The 26,059-nt window shown below is 44.9% G+C and overlaps 1 protein-coding gene across 3 annotated transcripts in view; it reads right to left on the minus strand.

Moving 5' to 3' along the window:
• LOC139264644 (protein adenylyltransferase SelO-like) overlaps positions 1 to 26,059 on the minus strand; it is a 150,932-nt gene that overhangs the window by 84,332 nt on the left and 40,541 nt on the right. For 2 of the 3 annotated variants that reach the window (XM_070881456.1, XM_070881454.1), the window contains exons 11-13: positions 20,211 to 20,294; positions 18,595 to 18,724; positions 208 to 252 (exon numbers count right to left, since the gene is read on the minus strand). In XM_070881456.1, coding sequence (XP_070737557.1) covers positions 208 to 252; positions 18,595 to 18,724; positions 20,211 to 20,294 — 259 coding nt within the window. The remainder of the gene's footprint in view (positions 1 to 207; positions 253 to 18,594; positions 18,725 to 20,210; positions 20,295 to 26,059) is intronic. The other variant, XM_070881455.1, reaches the window with a different exon arrangement.

Consider the following 26,059-nt stretch of genomic DNA (forward strand, 5'->3'; position numbering starts at 1 on the left):
TCAACGACTGTCTATCCCACCTGTGGCAGGGACTGTGGCTCTCGTATTGGACTGTTCAGCCACCTAAGGACTCATTCTAAGAGTGGAAGCAAGTCTTCCTCGATTCCGAGGGACTGCCCATGATGATGAGAATGGCTCAATGCACATTAGTACACAAACCCCCCCAATATACCTCCTCTGATAAATTAAATGAAAATGAATACTTACTTTGTCTGATAAAGATCAGGATATCCTTTTAATATTTGTTCAGCCCTAGAAATCAAGCAAACGTCAAGTAAACATTTGTCAAAAATGTTGCAAGTAGAGAGTTATGTGTCTGATGTTGCAAGTAAATGTTGCTCCCTTAGAGGACGAGACCGGGGAATTAGTGATGGGGAACATGGAGATGGCAGAAACTCTGAACAAATATTTTGTATCAGTCTTTACGGCAGAGGACACTAAAAATATCCCAGCAGTGGATAGTCAAGGAGCTATGGGGGAGGGAGGAAGTTACCACAATCACAATCACTAAGGAGGTGGTACTCAGTAGGATAATGGGACTAAAGGCAGATAAATCCCCTGGACCTGATGGCTTGAATCCAAGGGTCTTAAGAGAAGTAGTGGCAGGGATAGTGGATGCATTGGTTGTAATTTACCAAAATTCCCTGGATTCTGGGGAGGTCCCAGCAGATTGGAAAACTGCAAATGTAACGCCCCTATTTAAAAAAGGAGGCAGACAAAAAGCAGGAAACTATAGACCAGTTAGCCTAACATCTGTGGTTGGGAAAATGTTGGAGTCCATTATTAAAGAAACAGTAGCAGGACATTTGGAAAAGCATAATTCAGTCAGGCATGGATTTATGAAGGGAAGTCATGTTTGACAAATTTGCTGGAATTCTTTGAGGATGTAACGAACAGGGTGGATAAAGGGGAACCAGTGGATGTGGTATATTTCGACATCCAGAAGGCATTTGACAAGGTGCCACATAAAAGGTTACTGCACAAGATAAATGTTCACGGGGTTGGGGGTAATATATTAGCATGGATAGAGGATTGGCTAACGAACAGAAAACAGAGAGTTGGAATAAATGGTTCATTCTTGGGTTGGCAATCAGTAACTAGTGGGTGCCGCAGGGATCAGTGCTGGGACCCCAACTATTTACAATCTATATTAACGAATTGGATGAAGGGACTGAGTGTAACGTAGCCAAGTTTGCTAATGATACAAAGATGGGAGGAAAAGCAATGTGTGAGGAGGACACAAAAAACCTGCAAAAGGATACAGACAGGCTAAGTGACACAAATTTGGCAGATAGAGTATAATATTGGAAAGTGTGAGGTTATGCACCTTGGCAGAAAAAAAATCGAAGAGCAAGTTATTATTTAAATGGAGAAAAATTGCACAGTGCTGCAGTACAGCAGAATCTCGGGGTCCTGGTGCATGAAACACAAAAGATTAGTATTATGTATGCAACACCTTGTAACCAGCATTCTACCGCCACCAGAGGTAGCATCTGTTGGAGTCCCAAGGGTTCCCAGCATCCCTTGGGAGCACTGCATATAAGCAAGCGTCCCATGCTGTGCAGGCACTCTGGAGTCAGAATAAAGAGACGAAGGTCACATTTACTCAAGTCTACAGTACTCAGTCATATTGCTTTATTTGAGACATAACAACTGGCGACGAGTAATAGATAACGAACCATCACACGAAAATTCAGAAAACTGTTGGTGTCCTGGAAAAATTCTCAGAAGGTGACGATTGGGAAGCCTTCGTGGAGCGACTCGACCAATGCTTCGTGGCCAACGAGATGGAAGGGAATGAGAACACTGCCAAATGAAGGGCGATCCTCCTCGCCGTCTGCGGGGCAAAAACCTATGGCCTCATGAAGAATCTTCTAGCTCCGGTGAAACCAACAATCAAATCGTATGAAGAACTGTGTACGTTGGACCGTGAGCACCTAAATCCGAAGGAGAGCGTTCTGATGGCAAGGTATCGATTTTATACATGTCAATGGTCTGAAGGCCAGGAAGTGGCAAGCTACATCGCCGAACTAAGGCGCCTTGCAGGACATTGCAAATTCGGTGAATTCCTGGAGCAAATGCTAAGAGACTTTTTTGTGCTTGGCATTGGCCATGAGGTTATCCTTCGCAAACTACTGACTGTTGAAACACCGAACCTGAGCAAAGCCATAACGGTAGCCCAGGCATTTATGTCCACCAGTGATAACACCAAATAAATTTTGCAGCAAAAAGATGCATCGGCAAGTATTGTACACAAAGTAACGTCGTTTTCAGGCAGGAATGCATATGGCAGAACGTACACGCCTACAGCTGCATGACCTCAGATGACTCAGTCCGCCATCAAGTGTGAATGCGAGGCAATTAACACCTTGTTGGCTGCGGAGGTGATCATTGAGCCCATCAATGCCGCTTCAAACACTATGCGTGCAAAGGCTGTGGAATAATGGGACAACTCCAGCAAATGTGCAGACGAGCTGCAAACCCTGCAAACCACCACGTTGCAGAGGAAGACCGATCCATGGCGAATCAAACTGAACTAGAGACTCGAACCGAGGAGGCAGAAGTGTACGGGGTACACACCTTCACCACGAAATATCCATCGATCATGTTAAAAGTTGAACCGAACGGAATTCCTGTATCCATGGAATTGGACATGGGTGCAAGTTAATCTATCATGAGCAAAAAGGCCTTTGAGAGGCTGTGGTGCAACAAGGTACAAAGGCCCAAGCTGAGCCTTATTCATACCAAGCTGAGAACTTGCACCAAAGAGCTGATGCCTGTAAATGGCAGTGCAGCAGTAAAAGTCTCCTATGATGGAGCGGTGCACGAACTACCACTATGGACTGTACCAGGAGATGACCCCACACTGTTCGGCAGAAGCTGGCTGAGAAAAATCCGCTGGAACCGGGACGACATCCGAGCGCTTTCGTCCGTCGATGATGCCTCACATGCCCAGGTTTTGAACAAGTTCCCGTCGTTGTTTGAGCCAGGCGTCGGAAATTTCTCTGGGGCAAAGATGCAGATCCACTTGGTTCCCGGTACATAACCCATCCACCACAAGGTACGTGCAGTGCCATACATGATGCGGGAGAAAGTGGAGATCGAGCTGGACAAACTGCAACGAGAGGGTTCTCAAGGGCGATGGCATGGTCAGAATTTGTGGGGACTATAAAGTAACGATGAATCGTTTTTCGCTGCAGGTCCAGTACCCGCGACCCAAAGCAAACGACCTATTTGCGACGCTGGCAGAAGGGAAGACATTCATCAATTTGGACCTGACCTTGGCCTACATGACGCTGGAGCTGGCGGAATCTTCGAAAGGCCTCACCTGCATCAACACGCACAAAGATCTGTTCACCTACAATAGATGCCCATTTGGGATTTGATCGGCCACGGCTGTTTTTCAAAGGAACATGCTAAAGTCGGTTCCGCGCACCGTGGTTTTCCAGGACGACATATTGATCACAGGTTGGGACACCATCGAACACTTGCAGAACCTGGAAGAGGTTCTAAGTCGGCTAGATCGTGTGGGACTCAGGTTGGAACATTTGAAGTATGCTTTCCTGGCACCAGAGGTCGAGTTCTTCGGGAGAAGAATCGTGGCAGACGGCATCAGACCCACCAACACCAAGACGGAGGCCATCAAGAACGCGCCGAGACCAAAAAACGTGACGGAGCTGTGGTCGTTCCTGGGACTGCTCAATTATTTTGGTAATTTCCTACCCAGGTTAAGTACCTTGCTAGAACCTCTACATGTGTTGCTACTCAAGGGAGATGACTGGGAATGGGGGAAATCACAAGAGACTGCTTTTGAGAAAGCCAGAAATCTGTTAGGTTCCAACAAACTGCTTGCTCTGTATGACCCATGTAAATGTTTAGTGCTAGCTTGCGATGCATCTTCGTACAGGGTCGGGTGTGTGTTACAACAAGTAAGCGAATCGGGAACATTGCAACCGGTCACCTATGCGTCCAGGAGTTTGTCCAAGGCCGAAAGGGCCTATAGCATGATTGAAAAAGCTCTGACATGCGTTTACGGGGTGAAGAAAATGCACCAGTATCTATTTGGGCTTAAGTTCGAGTCAGAAACTGACCATAAGCCGCTCATATCGCTATTCTCAGAGAGCAAAGGTATTAATACCAATGCCTCTGCTCGCATCCAAAGATGGGCGCTCACACTGTCTGCCTATAACTATGTAATTCGCCACAGGCCAGGCACAGAGAACTGCGCTGATGCTCTCAGTCGGCTACCATTGCTCACCACCGGGGTGGAAATGACACAGCATGCAGAGTTGCTCTTGGTGATGGATGCATTTGAAAACAAAAAGTCACCCGTTATGGCCTGCCAGATCAGGACCTGGACCAGCCAGGATCCTTTACTGTTCCTTGTAAAAAGCTGTGTCCTCCATGGGAGCTGGTCCAGCGTCCTAGCGGAGATGCATGAAGAGATCAAGTCGTTCCAGCAGCACAAAGACAAAATGTCTATATAGGCGGACTGTCTTTTGTGGGGTAATTGCGTGGTTTTGCCTAAGAAAGGCAGGGAGACGTTCATACGCGACCTACACAGTACCCACCCAGGCATAGTAATGATGAAAGCTATAGCCAGATCCCATGTGTGGTGGCCCAGCATCGACTCAGATTTGGAGTCTTGCGTGCGCCAATGCAACACTTGCTCTCAACTGAGCAATGCACCCAGGGAGGCACCGCTAAGTTTGTGGTCAAGGCTCTCCAAACCGTGGTCTAGGATCCACGTTGACTTCGCTGGCCCATTTCTAGGCAAAATGTTTTTGGTTGTTGTAGATGCTTATTCAAAATGGATTGAGTGTGTAATAATGTCTGTAAGCACGTCCACTGCCACCATCGAAAGCCTACGAGCCATGTTTGCCACGCACGGCCTGCCTGATGTCCTTGTCAGCGACAATGGGCCGTGCTTCACCAGCGCTGAATTCAAGGCATTCATGACCCGCAATGGGATCAAGCACGTCACATCTGCCCCGTTCAAGCCCGCATCTAACAGCCAGGCAGAACGGGCAATCCAAACCATCAAGCAAAGCTTGAAACGCATGTCGGAAGGTTCCCTGCAGACCTGCCTGTCCCGAATCCTGCTCAGCTACCGCACAAGACCCCACTCGCTCACCGGGGTTCCCCCTGCCGAACTGCTCATGAAAAGGGCACTCAAAACAAAACTCTCTCTCTAGTCCACCCTGATCTCCATGATCATGTCGAGGGCAGGTGGCATCAACAAAGCATGTACCATGATCGCGCAAATTTGTCACGCGATATTGAAGTCAATGTATTTGTGCTCAACTATGGACATGGTCCCAAATGGTTTGTTAGCACTGTCATAGCCAAAGAAGGGAGTAGGGTGTTTGAGGTCAAACTTGCAAATGAACTAACTTGCAGAAAGCATTTGGACCAAACCAAACTGCGATTCACAGATAGCCACGAGCAACCTGAAGAGGACACCACCAACTTCGACCCTCCGATACATACACAAGTGGCAACCGACATCACGGTTGACCACGAAGCTGAATTCATCATCCCCAGCAGCCCAGCAAGGCCAGCTGCGCAGCAGCCCAGCAAAGGCCCAACCAACTCACCTGCACCTGTGTTTGTACCGAGACAATCTACTAGGGAGCGGAAAGCCCCAGATCGTCTCACCCTGTAAATAAGTGTACTATTGACTTTGGGGTGGGGTGGGGGGAGTGATGTTATGTATGTAACACCTTGTAACCAGCATTCTACCGCCACCAGAAGGCGCATCTATTGGAGTCCCAAGGGATCCCAGCATATAAGTAGGTCCCCCATGCTGTGTAGGCACTCTGAAGTCAGAATAAAGAGACTAAGGTCACACTTACTCAAGTCTACAGTACTCAGTCATATTGCTTTATTTGAGACATAACCGTTAGTATGCAGGTACAGCAAGTGATCAGGAAGGTCAATGGTATCTTGGTCTTTATTGCAAGGGGGATAGAGTATAAAAGCAGGGCAGTCTTGCTAGTTATATGGGGTATTGGTGAGGCCACACCTGGAATACTGCGTACAGTTTTGGTTTCCATATTTATGAAAGGATATACTTGCTTTGGAGGCAGTTCAGAGAAGGTTCACTAGGTTGATTCTGGGGATGAGGGGGTTGACTTATGAGGAAAGGTTGAGAAGGTTGAGCCTCTACTCATTGGAATTCAGTAGAATGAGAGGTGATCTTATCAAACGTATAAGATTATGAGGGGGCTTGACAAGGTGGATGCAGAGAGGATGTTTCCACTGATAGGGGAGGCTAGAACTAGAAGGTATAATCTTAGAATAAGGGGCTGCCCATTTAAAACAGAGATGAGGAGGAATTTCTGTGGAATTCGCTGCTTCAGAGAGTTGTGAAAGCTGGGTCATTGAATAAATTGAAGACCGAGATAGACAGTTTCTTAGCCGACAGGGAATAAGGGGTTATGGGGAGCGAGCAGGGAAGTGGACCCAAGTCCACGATCGGATCAGCCATGGCCTACTCCTGCTCCTATTTCTTATTTTCTTATTATGATTTAATATTTTAGCTTGTGGCAGGACAGTTCTAACATTGCTTGCACTAAAGTTTGATATTTTTGTCACTAAATACGATAAGTCTTATTTCTATGTGTACTTCCTGTGCTACATTTTTGTCATATGTTATCATTCTGCGTAATTTGGCACTTCCACATGGTACAAATAAAGGAAAATAAAAATCTGAAGAGGAACTCTCAGTACTACTTCCATGCCTTTTGGCAGACTGGTGAACAGCAGTATTGGCGAAAGCCTAAGAACAAGTTACCCAGCCATGCTCTCTGCTGAAGGGGCAAGAGATCTTGACAATATGCATCTTTACTGGGAGAAAAGGGAGATCATTATTTTTAATGTTCCTCATGAAAAGCCAACATAAATGCTGCTTTAGACTGATTCCAATTATAACATACCCTTCAAATGTGCAACAGATCAAGATGTTTTAGTCAAAACCAAAATCTATTAAATTACAAAAATCTTGTTTGCCTCAATTCCAGCTTGTGATGCCTTAAAATAAATTCATGTTTAGTGCTCGAAACATTTTCTGAGCCCTCAGATGCCACGAATGTGCATCAGAAAAATTGTTGACCAGCTGCCTACTTTCCTCCAATGTGGTCGGGCGGCGTGGGGACAGACATGGTGATCGGTGTGGGGAAGGTTCGTGGTTGGGGCAGAGAAAGACAGTGGTTGGGGCAGGGCGGGTTCGTGGTTGGGGAGGGGAGGGACTGCGGTCAGGGAGGGGAGGGACTGCGGTCAATGAGGGGAGGGTCAGCGGTCGGGGAGGGGAGGGTCAGCGGTCGGGGAGGGGAGGGTCAGCGGTCGGAGAGGGGAAGGATCGCAGTCGGGGAGGGGAGGGGAGGGGAGGGTCAGCGGTCGGGGCGGGGAGGGACCGCGGTCGGGTCGGGGAGGGGCCGCAGTCGGGGAGGGGGAGGGGCCGCAGTGGGGCCGTGGTCGGGGAGGGGCCGCGGTCGGGGAGGGGAGGGGCCGCGGTCGGGGAGGGGAGGGGCCACGGTCGGGGAGGGGAGGGGCCACGGTCGGGGAGGGGAGGGGCCACGGTCGGGGAGGGGAGGGGCCACGGTCGGGGAGGGTCAGCGGTCGGGGAGGGGAGGGGAGGGGAGGGGCCGCGGTCAGGGAAGGGAGGGGAGGGGCCGCGGTCAGGGAAGGGAGGGTAGGCGGTCGGGGAGGGGAGAGTCTGCGGTCGGGGAGGGGAGGGTCAGCGGTCAGGGCTGGGAAGGGAGGGACCGCGGTCAGGAAGGGGAGGGTCAGCGGTCGGGGCGGGGAGGGGCCGCGGTCGGGGAGGGGAGGGGCCGCGGTCGGGGAGGGGAGGGGCCGCGGTCGGGGAGGGGAGGGGCCGCGGTCGGGGAGGGGAGGGGCCACGGTCGGGGAGGGGAGGGGAGGGACCGCGGTCGGGGCAAGGAAGAGATTGTGGAGGTGTTGGGGAGTGGGGAAGTCGGAGATCAGAAGGGGGTGGTCGGAGATTGCGGAGGGAGTGGGTAGAGTGGTTGCCTGTTGGAAGGGAAACAGGTAAGCATTTTGGACCTGGAGGAAACAGTCCTGCTCCTCCAGGCCCACAAGCAGTGCTGTAAATGCACTTACGTTTGGATCAGGCCCTTCTCGCCTCCTTTTACTTCCTGGGTTCCTGAGCCGTGGGAAACCAGGACAGAATTGATTAAAAAAAAAAGAAAGCTTGTAAAAATGGAGGCACACAGCCTCCTTAAAAGAGTTTACCAACTGACCCACCTCCTGAAAGTGGATCGGTCGCGTGCCCCCGACCTGCCTTCGTTAAAACCTCAAGTGGTAAGGCTGGGGTCGGGTTTGAGATTTTACATTTTTTTAATTCTCACCAACCCCCAACCCCCAACCCACCTATTCTTGGGGGTTAAAATTATCCCCATTGTTGCAAAATAATGGAGCCCCTTCCTTCCGAATTTGGCCATTTCCCCTTGAAAGGGAACAAACTACTCTAAGTATAATGAGCCAGGTGCTAAGAAAGTAGAAAAAATGACAGCTAACTAAGAGAAGAAGGGATGAATTTGTGGAAATGTATTTTTATCTAAGCTGATACCACACAGTATTTTTGTGCCCTTTGCAGTATATAACAAAATGGAGTCCTGGTCCTTCCAGAAATTTCTGCATAAAGCAGTCGGTTTGCATAAACAGCTAAACCTGGCTTGAAATGGCTGATAGCCACCAGACAGCTAGGAGGCAAGTCCTGCTGAGAGAAGTACCCCCCCATGGTGCTCTCCTATTGTCTATACAACACCAGTTCCACTCCACCCCACCCTTTTCGAAGTACTCAAACCACCAGTCATTATCTCTTGTACAGACCTCATCCATTTGATGCAAAAAAGATAACTGACTAGGAAACTGGACAATCCTGACACAATGCAAAGCAGGTAATAGGTCATTACCACACTCGCATCGAGTAATGGCCGGCTGGCCAACTAATAACCCTGACAAAAGGAAATATCTGGAAACCACGTCAGGACAAGGATGTAGTAATTAACTCTATCTGTATTCACTGACTGCGAGACAGAGCCAAGACACAGGGAGAGGCCATAACTTGGGTTTTACTGTATAAATATCTCGTGAAACTGTACCATTTAGGAAGGTGTTCACTTAGCCATTGACTGAGTGTGACCTTTCCCTTGCTAGCAAGTAAATTAAAGAAACTTCTGCCGGAGCTGAAGGTGTCCGAGTCATTTATCGGAGTTCGAGATTTCGACAAAATTAAGAATGAGATGAATTTCAGGATGAGGAAACTTAGCTGTGAATTAGTAGTGGATATAAACCCTCAGCAGCAGATGAACCCTCAGCAGGAGATGATACGCGGCTGTCAGTGATTCGTAGCTGCTGTGGAAATGTATTTTTATCTAAACTGATACCATACGGTATTTGTGTGCCCTTTGCAATATATATATAACAAAATGGAGTCCTGGCCCTTCCAGAACTTTCTGCATTTTAGCAGTCAGCTTGCATAAACAGCTAAACCTGGTTTGAGATGGCTGATGGCCATCAGACAGCTAGGAGACAAGTCATGCTGAGACAAGTATCCCCCCATGGTGCTCTCCTATTGTCTACACGACAGGAGTTCCATGTCACCCCACCCTTATCTTCTAGACTCAAACCACCAGCCATTATCTCTTGTAGAGACCTCATCCATTTGATGCAAACAGATAAACTGACCAGGAAATTGAACAATCCTGACGCAATACAAGACAGGTGATAGCCCATTACCTCATTCTCATGGAGTAATGGCCGGCTGGCCAACTGATAACCCTGACAAAAGGAAATATCTGTAAACCATGTCAGGGCCAGGATATAGTAATTAACTCTTTATCTGTATTCACTGACTGTGAGACAGAGCAATACACAGGGAGAGGCCATAACTTGGGTTTTACTGTATAAATATCTTGTGAAACTGTACCATTGCGGAGGTGTTCACTTGGCCCTTGACTGAGTGTAACCTGCCCCTTGCTAGCAAGCGAATTAAAGAAACTTCTGCCGGAGCTGTAAGTGTCGGAGTCATTCTTTTCGGAGGTCGAGATTTCGACAGTTACTTCTTGGAGGTTCCACCGAGATGCATACTCTCTGTCCTGTGAGTAAAACGGATACAGGCATAGTGCCTCTCCAGTGAAAGGCTTCAGTGGCCAAACAAGGTGAGCCTTTTGCTCACAAGAAGTTTCTTCACTTTTGAATCGCATATGTAATCTGTTGTCCACAGGGGAGGTACTGCAATCTACAAGACTCGACATTTAAAAGCTAAAGGTATTTTTTATAACCATTTCTTTCTCAGCTCGCCAGCAGAAGAGAACAGGTTCTGGAAAAATCTCGAAACAGCCCGCGGAAGGTTTCAGTAGGTAAGGGAGCGCTAGTCGATCGAAAAGGGTTCCTGGTTCTTATGTGATAAGATTTTTATTGTTTTTAATTCGGAAAGGGTTCTTATGTGATAAGAGTAGAGAAAAAAAAAGGTCTTATGTGATAAGAGTTTGGGTATGGAACCATAAGTTTTATCAGTTTTTTATTAGGATAAGTTAAGGACTCAGTCTGTAGTGGCGTACAACGCAGACTGAGAATATTGTTTGTTGTCCTTGTTATACTGTTGTGTGCAATACCTTTGTGAGAGATTGCCATTAGAGAAACGGGAAGAGTCACTAGGGAAAATTGTGATTCGGGAAAAAAAAACACAAGGATTGATTAAGAAAAGAAACAGTAACTGATTGATCAACTACGGTTGGTTCGTGCCAACATATCTCACACACCCAGACTGAGCCCGAATTAAGAGCCTTTTCAGGCCACATAACGGCCAGGAGAAGTGGGCGTAGAGAACTCGGTTGGCCGAAAGGATTGTGAGGTCAGAAACTGGAAAATCTTAATCATCCAGAATGGGTGCCGGAGCAAGTTAAAACACCATAAAAGGCACACCAGCCTATGTCATGCTCCAGAATTGTGGTCAGTCTTCAATTGACCAAAGAAACAAAAACGGTAAAGTGGACTAAGGGTGAAAACAGGCCATTTCCACCCGATGGTTCATTTAATTTAGAGAGAACAACATGTCTCGAGGAGTGTCTTATAAACAGAGATCCAGGTAGAAGAGGGAAAAAAAAGGAAAGTAATAGAAAAGGCCTGGGTTCCGATTCTTCAAGCCCATGTAAAATTAACAGAGGAAGTAAATCAAATGTAAAATTTTTAAAAAAAGAGAACCTGAAAGTGACTTATGGATTAAAAAAAAATAAAGCTAGCAAAAAAAAAGCTTTACTGAATGGAGAGAGACTTTTGTGAATGTCTTGTCTTTGAATGAGAATGCGTGAATATCTTGTCTTTGAATGAGAGTGCTTCTGTGTTTTTTCCTTGTCTGGAAACCTGTTTGGAAAGGTTGTGGAGCTGCCTGTTTGTTTTAGCTCCACCCACTTTTTCAAACAAAGTGAAGTTTTTTAACCCTTCATAGTGTTGTCCTGCATGTGCGAAGTTTAAGACATTTTAAGTTAGAAGCGCAGGTGTGGATTTATTCGGATGAGAGGTTACGGAGCTAGGAAATGCACAAAGGATAGGTTTGTTGAGACATGGTCCCGGTGGTTAAAAGTTGTAATGCCTTTTTTTAAAAAGCCTTTGTGGGTCTCTCGAGGTGCAGGCTGGGGGAGTACACTCTCATTGTCCTTGGTGTAAAATCTTGGTACAAAAGCTTCTAGCTCAGTAAGAGGATTTTTTTTGATAAAGAGTGGCAGTACAATATTTGAATTGGGATTTTGAGATATTTCAGGTGATCTCCTTGATCAACATTTTGGGTGTATTGGAAAAATCTTGGGCTTGGAAGCCTTTTAATAAAATTAGAAAACAAGTACTTTACATTCTGTGATCTGGGAATCACTATAAGCATAAATGAGAAGTCCGTGTAACACACCGATTCTTCCGGTTCAGAAGCCCAATAGTGACAAATGGAGGTTTGTCAATGACCTACGAGCTGTGAATGAATCTACTATATTCTCACAATGCTTAAAGAAGGATTTGGAATGAAGTATCCCGGAATGCTTTCCAGAGTCTTAAGCAGCCCCTCAATTCAGCACCAGCCTTGGGATTACCAGATTACACTAAGCTATTCAACTTATTTGTGCATCACAAAATCGGGTTTTGCACAATCTGTTTTGACTCAGTTACATGGGGACAGGCAGCGACCGGTAGCATATTTCAGTACCCAACTAGACCCAGTGGCACGCGGACTACCAGGATGTCTTCCTTCGTTGGCAGCAGCTTATTATGCTATGCAACAGGCTCAGACAATAAACTCTAAATCATCAGACCATTTTGTATATCCCACACTCTGTCGAGATTTTACTTACTAAATGTGCCACCTAACACCTAACCTCTGCAAGAACCACTAAATATGAAGTCGAACTGTTATCAAATCCGAACTTATCAAAAGATGCACTACCTTAAATCCAGCCACTCTACTCCCCACGGAAGAAGACGGCGAACCCCATTCATGTGAAATGGTAACCAAATTAGTGACTAAACCACGTATCAATCTAACAGATGTACCAATGTGTAACCCTGATCTAGTGTACTCTGTTGATGGATCAGCCCTACGAAATGATAGGGGCCAACCTCGAGCGGCTTATGCAATTGTAACCCAGTTTAATGTTGTCGAAACAGCCTCTCTTCCAGACTCCTTTTCAGCCCAACAAGCCGAATTGTTTGCGTTAACTCGAGCCTGTATTCTGGCTGAAGGACACACAGTTAATATCTACACTGACTCCAGGTATGCTTTTGGGGTATCACATGACTATGGACAAATTTGGAAGATTCGCGGGTACCTGACTTCTTCAGGAACCACTGTCAAAAATGCAGAACAAGTGGAAAATCTCCTGCGAGCCATTCAATGCCCCTTGAAACTCGCCATTATCAAATGCCAAGCACATACAGGCCAGTCGAATGAGGTGGCACTTGGGAACGCCAGAGCTGATAATGCAGCTAAGTCAGCAGCTCTGTCAAAAGGGGGGATGCAGGTGTCATTGTTCCCACTAAGGAACAATAATTGCTCAGACCTGCCACCTACTATTAATGACGTGCTGACCTTTCAGACACAGGCCAGTACGGAGGAGGTGGTGACCTGGACGAAGGATCAATGTTATAAAAATCCAGAAGGAATATGGGTTCACCACGACGGCCATGTGGTGGCGCCCAGATCCTTACTTCCATGGATTGCCCGATGTGTTCATACATTCACACATGCAGGCAAAGGGGGATTGACAGATTATATTTTGGCAACTTGGTATGCACTAGGTATTTCGGCAATTGCAAAACAAATGTGTGAAAATTGTGTTACCTGTCAGACAGTGAATCCGGGTAAGATGGAAAAAGTAGAATCTGCCTCCCACCCAAATCCAGTGGGGCCTTTTGTACATTTACAAATGGATTTTATTAAATTACCTATGTGTATGGGATTCAAGTATGTATTAGTTATTGTAGATGTGTTCTCTAGATGGATTGAAGCCTTGCCATCTAAAAAGGCCGATGCCACTACTGTTGCTAAATGTTTGTTAAAAGAAATCGTACCGCGCTTCAGAATTCCTGCTAAGCTTTCTAGTGATAACGGGTCACATTTTACAGGAACTGTTATAAGAGAAATGTGTAAAGCTTTGCAGATTAATCAACGTTTTCATTGCAGTTATCATCCACAATCAGCTGGACTTGTTGAAAGATATAATGGAATGCTTAAAAATAAGCTGGCAAAACTATGCAATGACACTGGACTGAAATGGACAGAACTGCTGCCCTTAGCTTTGATGGTAATGCGATCTAAAACCAACAGAACAACAGGCCTGTCAACGCATGAGATAGTTATGGGACGTCCCCAACGACTACCTTTTACAGCACCATTTACTGCAAAACAGATGGACATCCACAAAATGGAGGAAAATATGTTGAATTATTGTATTGCACTAACCAAATGTATTTCCAGCTTTCATTCACAGGTAAAGGAAGCCCAAGTCAAGCCAGCGGAAGGGAAGTGTCATAACCTGGAGCCAGGGGAATTCGTTTACATCAAGATTTTTAAAAGAAAAAGCAGTCTACAGCCAAGATTCGAAGGACCATACCAGGTCTTGCTGGCGACCAATACTGCAATCAAGGTAAAGGAAAGACCAACATGGATCCACGCAGCCCATTGCAAACGGGCACCCGACCAGGAGGAAGGGAAGAAGGAATCAGAGAAACAGAAAAAGGAAGACTGAATAAGGAACTGTATGGACTATGGGGACTGATGGTGCTGGGCTTGACAGGGTTTTACTTTACATTATTGATTACACCAGGGGTACAGACCCGCCACCGAAGGGAATTGCAAGTAAACGTATTTATGGCACTGAGTCATAGGTATGCTCAAGAAAGAAACTTGTCGAGTTGTTGGATATGTTCCCATGTACCTGTCCACTCCGAAGGGGGTATTCCCCTGAGATCTGTCCCCTTTAACGAATCAGAAATGGTAGAATGGTTGACAGTGCAAAATAGGACAAACCTAACTAAGGGGCCAGAAACGAAGGAGCAAACAGAATGGAGGTCAGCAGGGTATAAACTTACAGCCTTCCAGGGATGGTACCAGCCCAATTATGATAATAACCATCAGCCACCCTTCCTAAGCATTACTCCCAGAATAGGAAATCCTGTAGGTATAATATGCCTAGTGAGTAATGAGACTAAAGGACCAGAAATGGGGCACAGCAAGTGTTCCCAAATGATTAAATGGCAAGCCACAACTAATCCCACTGAGAGAAAGATAGCAACCGTTGGCTGGACAACGGTCCATAACAAAGCCCCAGGTAAAGGGTGGGAAGGTGAGACCACTCGAGTAGGGATAGTGCGAAAGGACCAGGAGCTGACGTCCTATAATTGCACCTACTTTATTTGTGGCCATAAAGCCTACCCATGGTTACCAGCCAACTGGACAGGGTCCTGTTACTTAGGGTATGTGGTACCCTTTATCAGATCAGTAAAGACTCTAAGGGAGGCCTATGGAAGTCACAGATTTAAACGGGATTTGACGTGGCTAAACGGAATATTCAAGGTAATGGTGCCACCCTATGGAATAGCATCGACCGAATGGCAGTTACGGGAACTGGCTAACTTAGTCGAATCAGTAGCCAACGCAACTTCCCAAGCCTTTGAAGGGATAAATGACGAAATGGTAGCTATTCAAACAGTGGCTCTCCAAAATCGTATGGCCTTAGATTATCTCCTAGCCAAGGAGGGAGGGACATGCGCATTAATAGGTGAAGAATGCTGTACGTATATCCCAGATAAATCAGAAGATATCGGCAGTCTAGCTGAAAACATCAGGAAAAAGGTAATAGAGTATAAACAAACAGTTGGCCAGGACGGTATCACCTTGTGGGGTTGGGCATCGGGATGGTTGGGAGCCCTGGGGAAATCTGTGGGACAGGGTTTGATCATATTCCTGCTGATAGCCTTCGCCCTGTATCTATTATTTGTCGTCGTTAAGTGTTGCTGTGCCAGGGTGGGAGAAACTATGTTACCTACCGAGACCACGGCTAGAGTTATGGTAGCAACAACTGCTGAAGGCTCTTGTGTGGAAATGGAAATGGAGAGACTGTACAAGATCAGAATGGATTGAGTTGTCCTTGTGAAGGACAAAATGGGGGAATGTGGAAATGTATTTTTATCTAAACTGATACCATATGGTATGTGTGTGCCCTTTGCAATATATATATAACAAAATGGAGTCCTGGCCCTTCCAGAACTTTCTGCATTTTAGCAGTCAGCTTGCATAAACAGCTAAACCTGGTTTGAGATGGCTGATGGCCATCAGACAGCTAGGAGACAAGTCATGCTGAGACAAGTACCCCCCCATGGTGCTCTCCTATTGTCTACACGACAGGAGTTCCATGTCACCCCACCCTTATCTTCTAGACTCAAACCACCAGCCATTATCTCTTGTAGAGACCTCATCCATTTGATGCAAACAGATAAACTGACCAGGAAATTGAACAATCCTGACGCAATACAAGACAGGTGATAGCCCATTACCTCATTCTCATGGAGTAATGGCCGGCTGGCCAACTGATAACCCTGACAAAAGGAAATATCTGTAAACCATGTCAGGACCAGGATATAGTAATTAACTCTTTATCTGTATTCACTGACTGTGAGACAGAGCAATACACAGGGAGAGGCCATAACTTGGGTTTTACTGTATAAATATCTTGTGAAACTGTACCATTGCGGAGGTGTTCACTTAGCCCTTGACTGAGTGTAACCTGCCCCTTGCTAGCAAGCGAATTAAAGAAACCTCTGCCGGAGCTGTAAGTGTCGGAGTCATTCTTTTCGGAGGTCGAGATTTCGACACTGCCTGCTTGGCAGATGAGGGATAGAAATTTATCTTGGGCCATGGTACCAAAGGGGCAGTATTGAATCGGCCACTCGTTATACGCAGCGCCTGATTTTTAATTCCATTTACTGCAACGGAACTGAATATCAAGCGCTGCGTATAACGGGATCGATCCAATACCGCCCGTTTTCTGCCACTGCCTGAGACGAATTTCTACCCCTAAATTTTGATCTATATAACTGTTGTGTATGTAAACTGTTCTGTTATATGCCTGCCTTTTGCAGAACTAAGCCACCTCAAATGAGATTTATGTATGTTGAGAAATCTGATGCTAAATAAGCAATGAATTATTTAAACTAATCTATTTATTGTGTGGTTAATCATACTCCAGCCTAAGGCACAAATCCCCTTCTCCCTAGCTAATAAACTGAAGTCACTTCTCCAGAGTAGGAAGGTCCCTGAGATAGAAGTTCTCAGGTCCAGACCCTATCTGTCATGACATACGTGAACAATTTGGCAGCACTAACAAAAGTTACTTTCTCATCTTGATGAGTCCAAAAGACAGCCCAAAATATTTTTAAAATTAAAACAGAAATCATCCACAACAGAGTAAATGTAACAGGAAGAACAGAATTTTTTTTTTTTTAATATTTTATTCGTTGCCAATCTTTCCAATTCTTTGTCAGATCAACTTGTCAGATCATAAACCTTGCGCCCAAACAAAGATCACTCTGCGCCAATGATTTTGCTCTTAGCCAAAAGGCCTAGAGCCAAAGCTGCACCGTTTCTGGAAGTACTGCAATACCAGGTTCGTGCATGGAGTTGGAAGGGGCGTCCCCCACCCATCTCCATGGAGGTGGACGGGGCAAGCCCCCCACCCACCAATACAAAAGTTAAACAGATATACAGGGAAACCTGGAAATCTATCATAAAAAATGTACAACATCCACCTGTTTGTTTATCAGAGCATTTTTGAGTTATAAGGCTGGTTCTGAAAAAATACAATCAGACTGAGGGACATTTACAATCCCACATCAAAAACAAACAGAAGACTGCAGCTATTAAGAGTGTAAGTGGGCTCTTCTGATGACTCAGTTGGTAAAATCAGCATGTAGCTGAGCCATGTTGCTCTTTTTTTGACTTAGACCACAACAGGCAGTGCATTTTATTCACTTTAAGCATTGCAGGAAAGAGGAACTGTAAGTTTAATAACACAGTATTTAGTCGATTATCATCTCCGATTCGGGCACTCAAGTAGAAAAGTATTTTTAAAAAGTTGCTTCATATACATCTGCATTTGGTTACTTGGGATAAAGAACATGACCATAGAGCATATGATTTAATTAACAAGAGTTCAGTAAGAAATCCGTTCACTAAATTTATACTGAAATATGCTAACTTCTCAAACAATCATGGCATGAAGGACAAATGGTTTCCAGAAGATTCTGAAAGATGTGTCCCAGGTGTGTGCAGAAAGTTAAACTGAAAGAGAAATCCAAATTCAGCCTGGTATCAAACTCCAGACTAAATACAATAAGAAAAGGAGCTACAAATAATCTGAATAATTATTTTCAGTAAAATAATCCAATTTAAATTCTCGTTCACATAAAAATAATGTTTTTCACTGATCTTTGCATAGAATTCTGGCCTCTTGCACATCCTCGATTTCCTTCACTCCATCATTGGCAGCCGTGCCTTCTGCTACCTAGGCCTTGAGCTCTAGAATTTCTACCCGAAATATAACCACCTCTCTCTCCTCCTTTAAGATGCTCCGTAAAACCTACTTCTTTGACCAAGCACCGGGTCTTAATATCTCTTCTATCGTTCAGTGTCAAATTTTATCTGATAATGCTCCTGTGAAACGACTTGGGATGTTTTATTACATGAAAGGCGATATATAAATGCAAGTTGTTGTTGCTGAATATAATAAGAGATACAATCCCAAACGGTGTGGTTTTAATCCAGGGGTAACAATCTATTAAAGTCACAATTACCCTTACCATTACATGTTTCAGAATAAACAAGGCCTAGATTGCTCCTAATTATAATTCCCAGTTCACAGTGGAGGAAATATTTTGTGTAAACACTTCTTGGTGCCTAAGTTTCAAACAGGAAAATATTGGTCACCTCCTGGTCATTTTATTATGACTGGGAAAACAAACTAAACCCTGCACTGGATACATTAGGAAGTCAGCTGGCACAGAATGATGATGACTATAAGCACTACTCACAACAGCTGCTGCTTAGGGTCCAATAAAGGATTCAGAGCCTTCCGCAGTTTGTCGAGATTATATCTCCCAACATTGGCTTGGTTCCCTATCTTATATCGACCTTCATCGTCAGATGTATTTGGCACAAAATCTGGTTCGGGAAACATTAGAAATTGTTTACATGGCTATTAATAGGAACAGAATTCATAGTAAAAGAATACTATTTTTTCCCACCTTTTAACCACAATTAAGTTGGGATAAAAAGAATGTCCCCATGGCCTTATAGCATAGCACGTGGTGAGTTCAAACTTAAAATGTCAATCCCCCAACTATAATTTGCAGCATTCAGTCTTCAAATAAAATTGTTGAACTTCTCATTCTTACTTCCTTTCCTGAAGGCAATGACTCAAACTGGAGAACAATTCTGTGGTCAGTGACAATCCTCTGGCACACTCCTAAGAGGCCATTCTTCATGCTTGAGTAAGAAAGTGAGTGTCAGCTAGTGGTATTCCAAAACTGAGGGAGGGAGACCACAGCTGAGGCCGATTCTATCCACAACCAATATACAAACACACATTCTATCTAGCACTGGTGGTCACTGGATAGCAATCGGGAGTGGGAGTCCAAGCTAATTTTTTCCTTCCTAGCTTAGGGAATCAAGACCAATTGTATTGCCCTTACTGTTGACCCAGCCAAGATGCATTTCATTTTTAAATAGTGTGAAATATACAACAGTGGATGAGAAATTGGTCTAGTTTGCATCTCCCGTTAATGCCTGCGGGCGGGGGGGGCAGTAACGGGGCGCTAAGGGGTTATCAACCGGGTGCAGTGAATTCAGAGACGACCACAAACTTCTCTGGCACTAACACTTATCGCTTCGCTCTCTTGCTCCCCATAGATCATGACGTCATCCAGTGAGCAGCGCCCTGTTAGCTCCCCAGATGTGGATATTCGCTCCCGCCCCCCGCAGCATCGTCAACAACAACAGCTGCAGGAGGCACTGTCACATCGCCTGGCCGCTTGGGGAGTGATATTTAAAGGCAATGATGGTCAGGTAGGGCAAAATTTATGTCTCTTCCCCAGTCTGGTGCCTCGTAATTTGTTTTGACACAGCGATACCTCAGCCTTGCACTCTCTTAGAATGCTTGGGGCTGTTGTGCATGTAGCGCAGGTCCCATGGTTCCACAGAGATAGCAGAGGATTGATTCAAACTAACATTGGCCCTTGCCTTTAAGTGAGGGAAGGAGTCTCCTAAGACGGCATCGCAGCACAGAACATTGTTCAGCGCTCTGCCGTTACCGTCTCTCTCACTCACTTTAGCGCTCTAAGGGACGTGATAGCGCTTGATTTCGCGCTCCTCTCCCCTCTTGGAGCACTAAAGCGGATGTTCATGGGAGCAAAAATTATTTTTCACCACCCGATATTTTTGCGCTCCCTGAAAGTTATCGCCCCAAATGGGCCGCTATGCAATTTATAGCCCAATATGTTTTGCAAGACAACTCATCTGCACTTCCTTTTTATACAAGTCAGCTGTGTGTGAGGACCTAGCGATGGCACAGAGCCTCACAAAAGTTAAACTATATTATTGAAGACGCAGTTTTAATAGATTTTCTGCAGAGAAGTAAAAAGATACTTACTAGGATCATAGAAATCCATAAAGGCAAATGGACCATAATCTATTGTAATAGAGAGTATACTGAAGTTGTCTGTATTACACACACCTAAAATACAGAAAAAAAGTTTAAAAATACTGGTCAATAGAAGCAAAGAAAGGGAAGGAAGAACAGATTACAAAGACACATACCAGCACAGAGCCATTTTTTTAAACAGTGACTGGTTCTACCATACAGGAAGCAGTTAGAGGACGAGGCACACCAGACAGCTTTTATGTGCCCCTGATTAAGAACAGCTTTGGAAACAAAACTGGACGAAAATTTGCTGGCAGTAACTCTCACCATCATCAATCTGACCATGATCAAAATAAAGTATTTTTGTCTAGTTGTGATATAGTAGCTGTTTCTTAAAATTCAGTCATAGTAAACAGTTTAAAAACTGACTGCAGTTGAGGTTTCCATATCACTTTTATTTCAAAACAATGCTCTAGTTTCATTGGCCATAGGCAGGAGAGCGGAATAATTCAAACTTAAATAATTCTGTGCATTTGGTTCAGTTTGTATTTCCTTTTAAAATTTAAGTGATGTGATATTCAAAATCCATATAGTCCTTGTCTGCAATATAAAATTCCTTCCGAATTTGTGGGGTGGGGGTTCAGTTTGAAAATCTCAGAAAATAAACCGATTATTTTGAAACTCTGTAAGGAAGTCCAAGAAGCTAGTAACTGTCACCACCACCTGCTACGTGGTCTGCAAGAGGCACAGAGATTGGGCCAGGGCTAAAGGGCAAGTGTGAAATAGCAAGTGCCTCATGGGGAGATCTGAGTAGAGAAACATAGAAAATAGGAGCAGTAGTAGGCCATTCGGCCCTTCGAGTCTGCACCGCCATTCAATATGATCATGGCTGATCCTCTATCTCAATGCCATATTCCTGCTTTTTCCCCATACCCCTTGATGCCCTTTGTTTCGAGAAATTTATCTATCTCCCTCTTAAATATATTCAGTGACTTGGCCTCCACAGCCTTCTGTGGTAGAGAATTCCACAGGTTCACCACCCTCTGAGTGAAAACATTTCTCCTCATCTCGGTCCTAAATTTCCTACCCCATATCCTGAGACTGTGAACACTTGTTCCAGACTTCCCAGCCAGGGGAAACATCCTCCCCGCATCCAGTCTATCCAACCCAGTCAGAATTTTATACGTTTCAATGAGATCCCCTCTCATTCTTCTAAACTCTAGCGAATACAGGCCAAGTTGACCCAATCTCTCCTCATACGACAGTCCTGCCATCCCAGGAATCAGTCTGGTGAACCTTCACTGCACTCCCTCTATGGCTAGTATATCCTTTCTTAGGTAAGACCATAACTGCACACAATACTCCAGGTACAGTCTCACCAAGGCCCTGTATAACTGTAGTAAGACATCCTTGCTCCTGTATTCAAATCCTCTTGCAATGAAGGCCAATATACCATTTGCCTTCCTAACTGCTTGCTGCACCTGCATGGTTGCTTTCAATGACTGGTGTACATGGACACCCAGGTCCCTCTGTACATCAACACTTCCCAAGCTATCACCATTTAAATAATACTTTGTCCTTATGTTTTTCTTACCAAAGTGGATAACTTCACATTTATCCACGTTATACTGCATCTGTCATGTGTTTGCCCACTCACTCAACCTATCTAAATAGCCTTGCAGCATCTTTGCATCCTCCTCACAACTCACAATCTCACCTAGTTTTGTGCCGTCAGCAAACTTGGAAATATTACATTTGGTTCCCTCATCCAAATCAATTATGTATATTGTGAATAGCTGGGACCCAAGCACTGATCCCTGTGGTACCCCACTAGTCACTGCCCGTCACCCCAAAAAAGATCCGTTTATTCCTACTCTCTGTTTCCTGTCGGTTCACCAATTTTCAATCCATGCCAATACATTACCCCCAATCCTATGTGCTTTAATTTTGCACGCTAACCTCTTATGTGGGACTTTATCAAAGGCCCTCTGAAAATCCAAATACATTACATCCACTGGTTTTCCCTTGTTTATTCTAACAGTTACATCTGTAGAATTTACCAATATCTCGCAAAGATTCCTGGTACCTTTCCCCTGCAGAGGAGAAGAATCCCTAAATGGGCAGACGAAGCTGGCAGGGGATAAAAGGGGATGCATTCATGGAGACCCCCCGCCCCCCCCCCCCCCGCCAGTGTTTGGACTCATAGGAAAGGGAATTCAAAATGGACCTAAATTACAGAAGCCTGAGATCCCCTAAACATCTATGGGAAGGAGCATATAAATTTTAAGATTCTACAACATTTTGGCTGCGAAAAAGAGTTACCGAATACAGGAGGTGGGGGTAACCTCTGTGAGGCAAATTCGTGTATTAAGGATCCCAGACTGTCTGGGGGGGACTATTCACCCCCTAAGTGATAATCAAATTACCCAATCAAGCACAATGGAAATCTTGGTCAGGAAATTGGACAATCCTAAAATAATGCAAAACCAGTGATAGCACATTCTCACACCCTAATCGAGTTACTGCTGACAAAGGAGACATTTGAAAATCAATGGACAGAACAGTTTAAACAGAGCCCAAGAGATTTGATGGGAGATAACAAAGCCTTTTTTTGGGATATATCTATCCCCCAGTTTTACAAGGAAAAACTAACAGAACACAGACTGGAACTCGCAGAGACTCAAACAAGAACACAGACACAGACACAAGCAGCCTGCTTCCTCTACAGTGAAGAAATGGAATAGTGAAGGAAACTACCAGAACTCATCAAGAACTGACCGAGCACGAGGCCCACGAAACGGAAGGTTGTCAGCAACCAAATTGACAACCACTCTACAATCTACTTCTGAACGACCCAACGGGGGAGAAATTACCAAAAGGGACTAACTAAAACTATTCCTAACCAAAGAAAGTGGGTACTTACCCCATATATCCAAAACGCAACTTACCGCATCAACGGACGCACCCCAACTGAAGACTACGCAGTCCGAAGTCCTCTCCTCCGTCTGGGGTGCGGCTCGCCTAGAAGGCCAAGTGCAGCGAACCCCGAAACCGCGATTCACCGGCAACTGTCTAAAGGGATTGGTGAGCATACCCCCTGAACCCTCAGAGCTATAACTTAGTTAGTTAGGGGAATTGGGAGGGGGGAGGCTGGGATAACTTGTGTAAATGTATCTGCATTCTCCTCTTTACCCCATTTAGAGTTTAAGCTGTATTCTTTTCCCCACAGGCTGTAATTTGACAATTTATTAAATGTGTTGTACCCCTCAGTGCGTTATTAAAGGTGTGCCTTTTACTTCTTTTTTAAACACAATAAAGCCATACCTGCTTCCTACCTTGAAACCGATTGTCTGTCCAAGTCTGTCACAGTCCCTTCATAATTCCAGTGTCTAGAACCAAGGGTGTGGGAGCGATTTGGAACCGCTCATATAAGGTCAGAAGGGAAAGCTGACCCCCTGCAAACCACCCCTGACACATCCTCAAAAAACTCCAGTAGGTTTTCAAACATGATTTTCCTTTCATAAATCCATGTTGACTTTGTTTAATCCTGTTGATATTATCCAAGTGTGCCGTTATAACAGAATCAGCAGAGAAACCTTGGCAGGAGGAGTAGAGAGAATATGGGCAACAAGAGGCAAGACAGGGACTGAAGCAGCAGTAAGGCAATGACATGAAGCACTTTGCCGCAGATACCAAAAAAAGCCAAGTAGCAAGGAACACAGAAGAGGTTTGGCACCGGAGGTCAGCAGACTTTTAAGCCTACTGGAAGTTGTGAAGTAGGAACATTTTTTTTGGTGGTAGATACCCTTGAATGGTCCAGCAGAGGCGGCTTCTGGCAGCAAAGGAGATCAAATGGGAATGGAGTTCCAATGATCAAAGCAGCACCCCAGTTAAGATCAGAACTGGCAAGAGGTTGGGCCATGTGGCCAGGAGCAATTAGTTCTACATTTTAGATTAAGTTAATATACACCCATGATTTGGAGGGAGGTGCGCCTCAAGCAGCAGAAAGAGCAGCCTAGGGATGCTTGTAGATGGTCACAGATGGAGTTGCAGTATAAAGGAGCTCAGCAGGGAGCTGACAGCTCAGGTACCACTTTAAAAAATAAATTGAAAATCTTGGCTTATTAATGGTGCTGACACAGAGAGTGAAAAGGAATAGCAGCGCAAATGGCAAGTCCAAGAATTTAATAATGTACTTAGGGAGTCAGAAGAGGAAAAAATTTTAGTACAATCATGTTTGGCCATATGAAACTTTTAGCATATCTCACACCAGAAATCAATAACCCCAACAATGTTTTATTACACCTAAAGTTGTGCTATTTCAACATAAAATCATGGAAATTTACAGCACGGAAGGAGGCCATTTCAGCCCACCGTGTCCACGCCGGCCGACCAAGAGCTATCCAGCCTAATTCCACTTTCCAGCTCTTGGTCCGTAGCCCTGTAGGTTACGGCCTTTAAGTGCACATCCAAGTATTTTTTAAATGTGGTGAGGCTTTCTGCCTCTACCACCCTTTCAGGCAGTGAGTTCCAGACCTCTACCACCCTCTGGGTGAAGAAATTTCCCTCTCATATCTCTTCTAAACCTCCCTCCAATTACTTTAAATCTATGCCCCCTGGTTGTTGACCTCTCCGCCAAGGGAAACAGTTCATTCCTATCCACTCTATCCAGGTCCTTCATAATGTTATACACCTCAATCAGGTCTCCCCTCAGCCTCCCCTGTTCCAAAGAAAACAGAAGACTGGGAAGCTTTCAAAAGCCAGCAAAGAACGACTAAAAAAAATTAAGAAAGGGAAGATAGACTATGACAGTAAACTAGCACAAAATATAAAAGCAGATAGCAAGAATTTCTATAGGTATACCAAAAGGAAAAGGGTGGCTAAAGTAAATGTTGGTCCCTTAGAGGACGAGACCGGGGTATTAGTAATGGGGAACATGGAGATGGCAGAAACTCTGAACAAATATTTAGTATCAGTCTTTACGGTAGAGGACACTAACAATATTCTGACAGTGGATAGTCTAGGACTATAGGGAGGGAGGAACACAATCACAATCACTAAGGAGGTGGTACTTAGTAGGATAATGGGACTAAAGGCAGATAAATACCCTGGACCTGATGGCTTGCATCCTAGATTCTTAAGAGAAGTAGCGGCAGGGATTGTGGATGCATTGGTTGTAATTTACCAAAATTCCCTGGATTCTGAAGAGGTCCCAGCAGATTGGAAAACTGCAAATGTAACGCCCCTATTTAAAGAAGGAGGCAGACAAAGAACAGGAAACTATAGACCAGTTAGCCTAACATCTGTGGTTGGGAAAATGTTGGAGTCCATTATTAAAGAAGCAGTAGCAGGACATTTGGAAAAACAAAATTCGGTCAGGCAGAGTCAGCGTGGATTTATGAAGGGGAAGTCATGTTTGACAAATTTTCTGGAGTTCTTTGAAGATGTAACGAACAGGGTGGATAAAGGGGAACCAGTGGATGTGGTGTATTTGGACTTCCAGAAGGCATTTGACAAGGTGTCACATAAAAGGTTACTGCACAAGATAAAAGTTCACGGGTTGGGGGTAATATATTAGCATGGATAGAGGATTGGCTAACTAACAGAAAACAGAGAGTCGGGATAAATGGTTCATTCTCTGGTTGGCAACCAGTAACTAGTGGGGTGCCACAGGGATCAGTGCTGGGATCCCAACTATTTACAATCTATATAAACGACTTGGAAGAAGGGATCGAGTGTAACGTAGCCAAGTTTGTTGACAATACAAAGATGGAAGGAAAAGCAATGTGTGAGAAGGGCACAAAAAATCTGCAAAGGGACATAGACAGGCTAAGTGAGTGGGCAAAAATTTGGCAGAT

This window comes from Pristiophorus japonicus, chromosome 5 (assembly GCF_044704955.1).
Source record: "Pristiophorus japonicus isolate sPriJap1 chromosome 5, sPriJap1.hap1, whole genome shotgun sequence".
In the NCBI taxonomy this organism is placed as follows: domain Eukaryota; kingdom Metazoa; phylum Chordata; class Chondrichthyes; family Pristiophoridae; genus Pristiophorus; species Pristiophorus japonicus.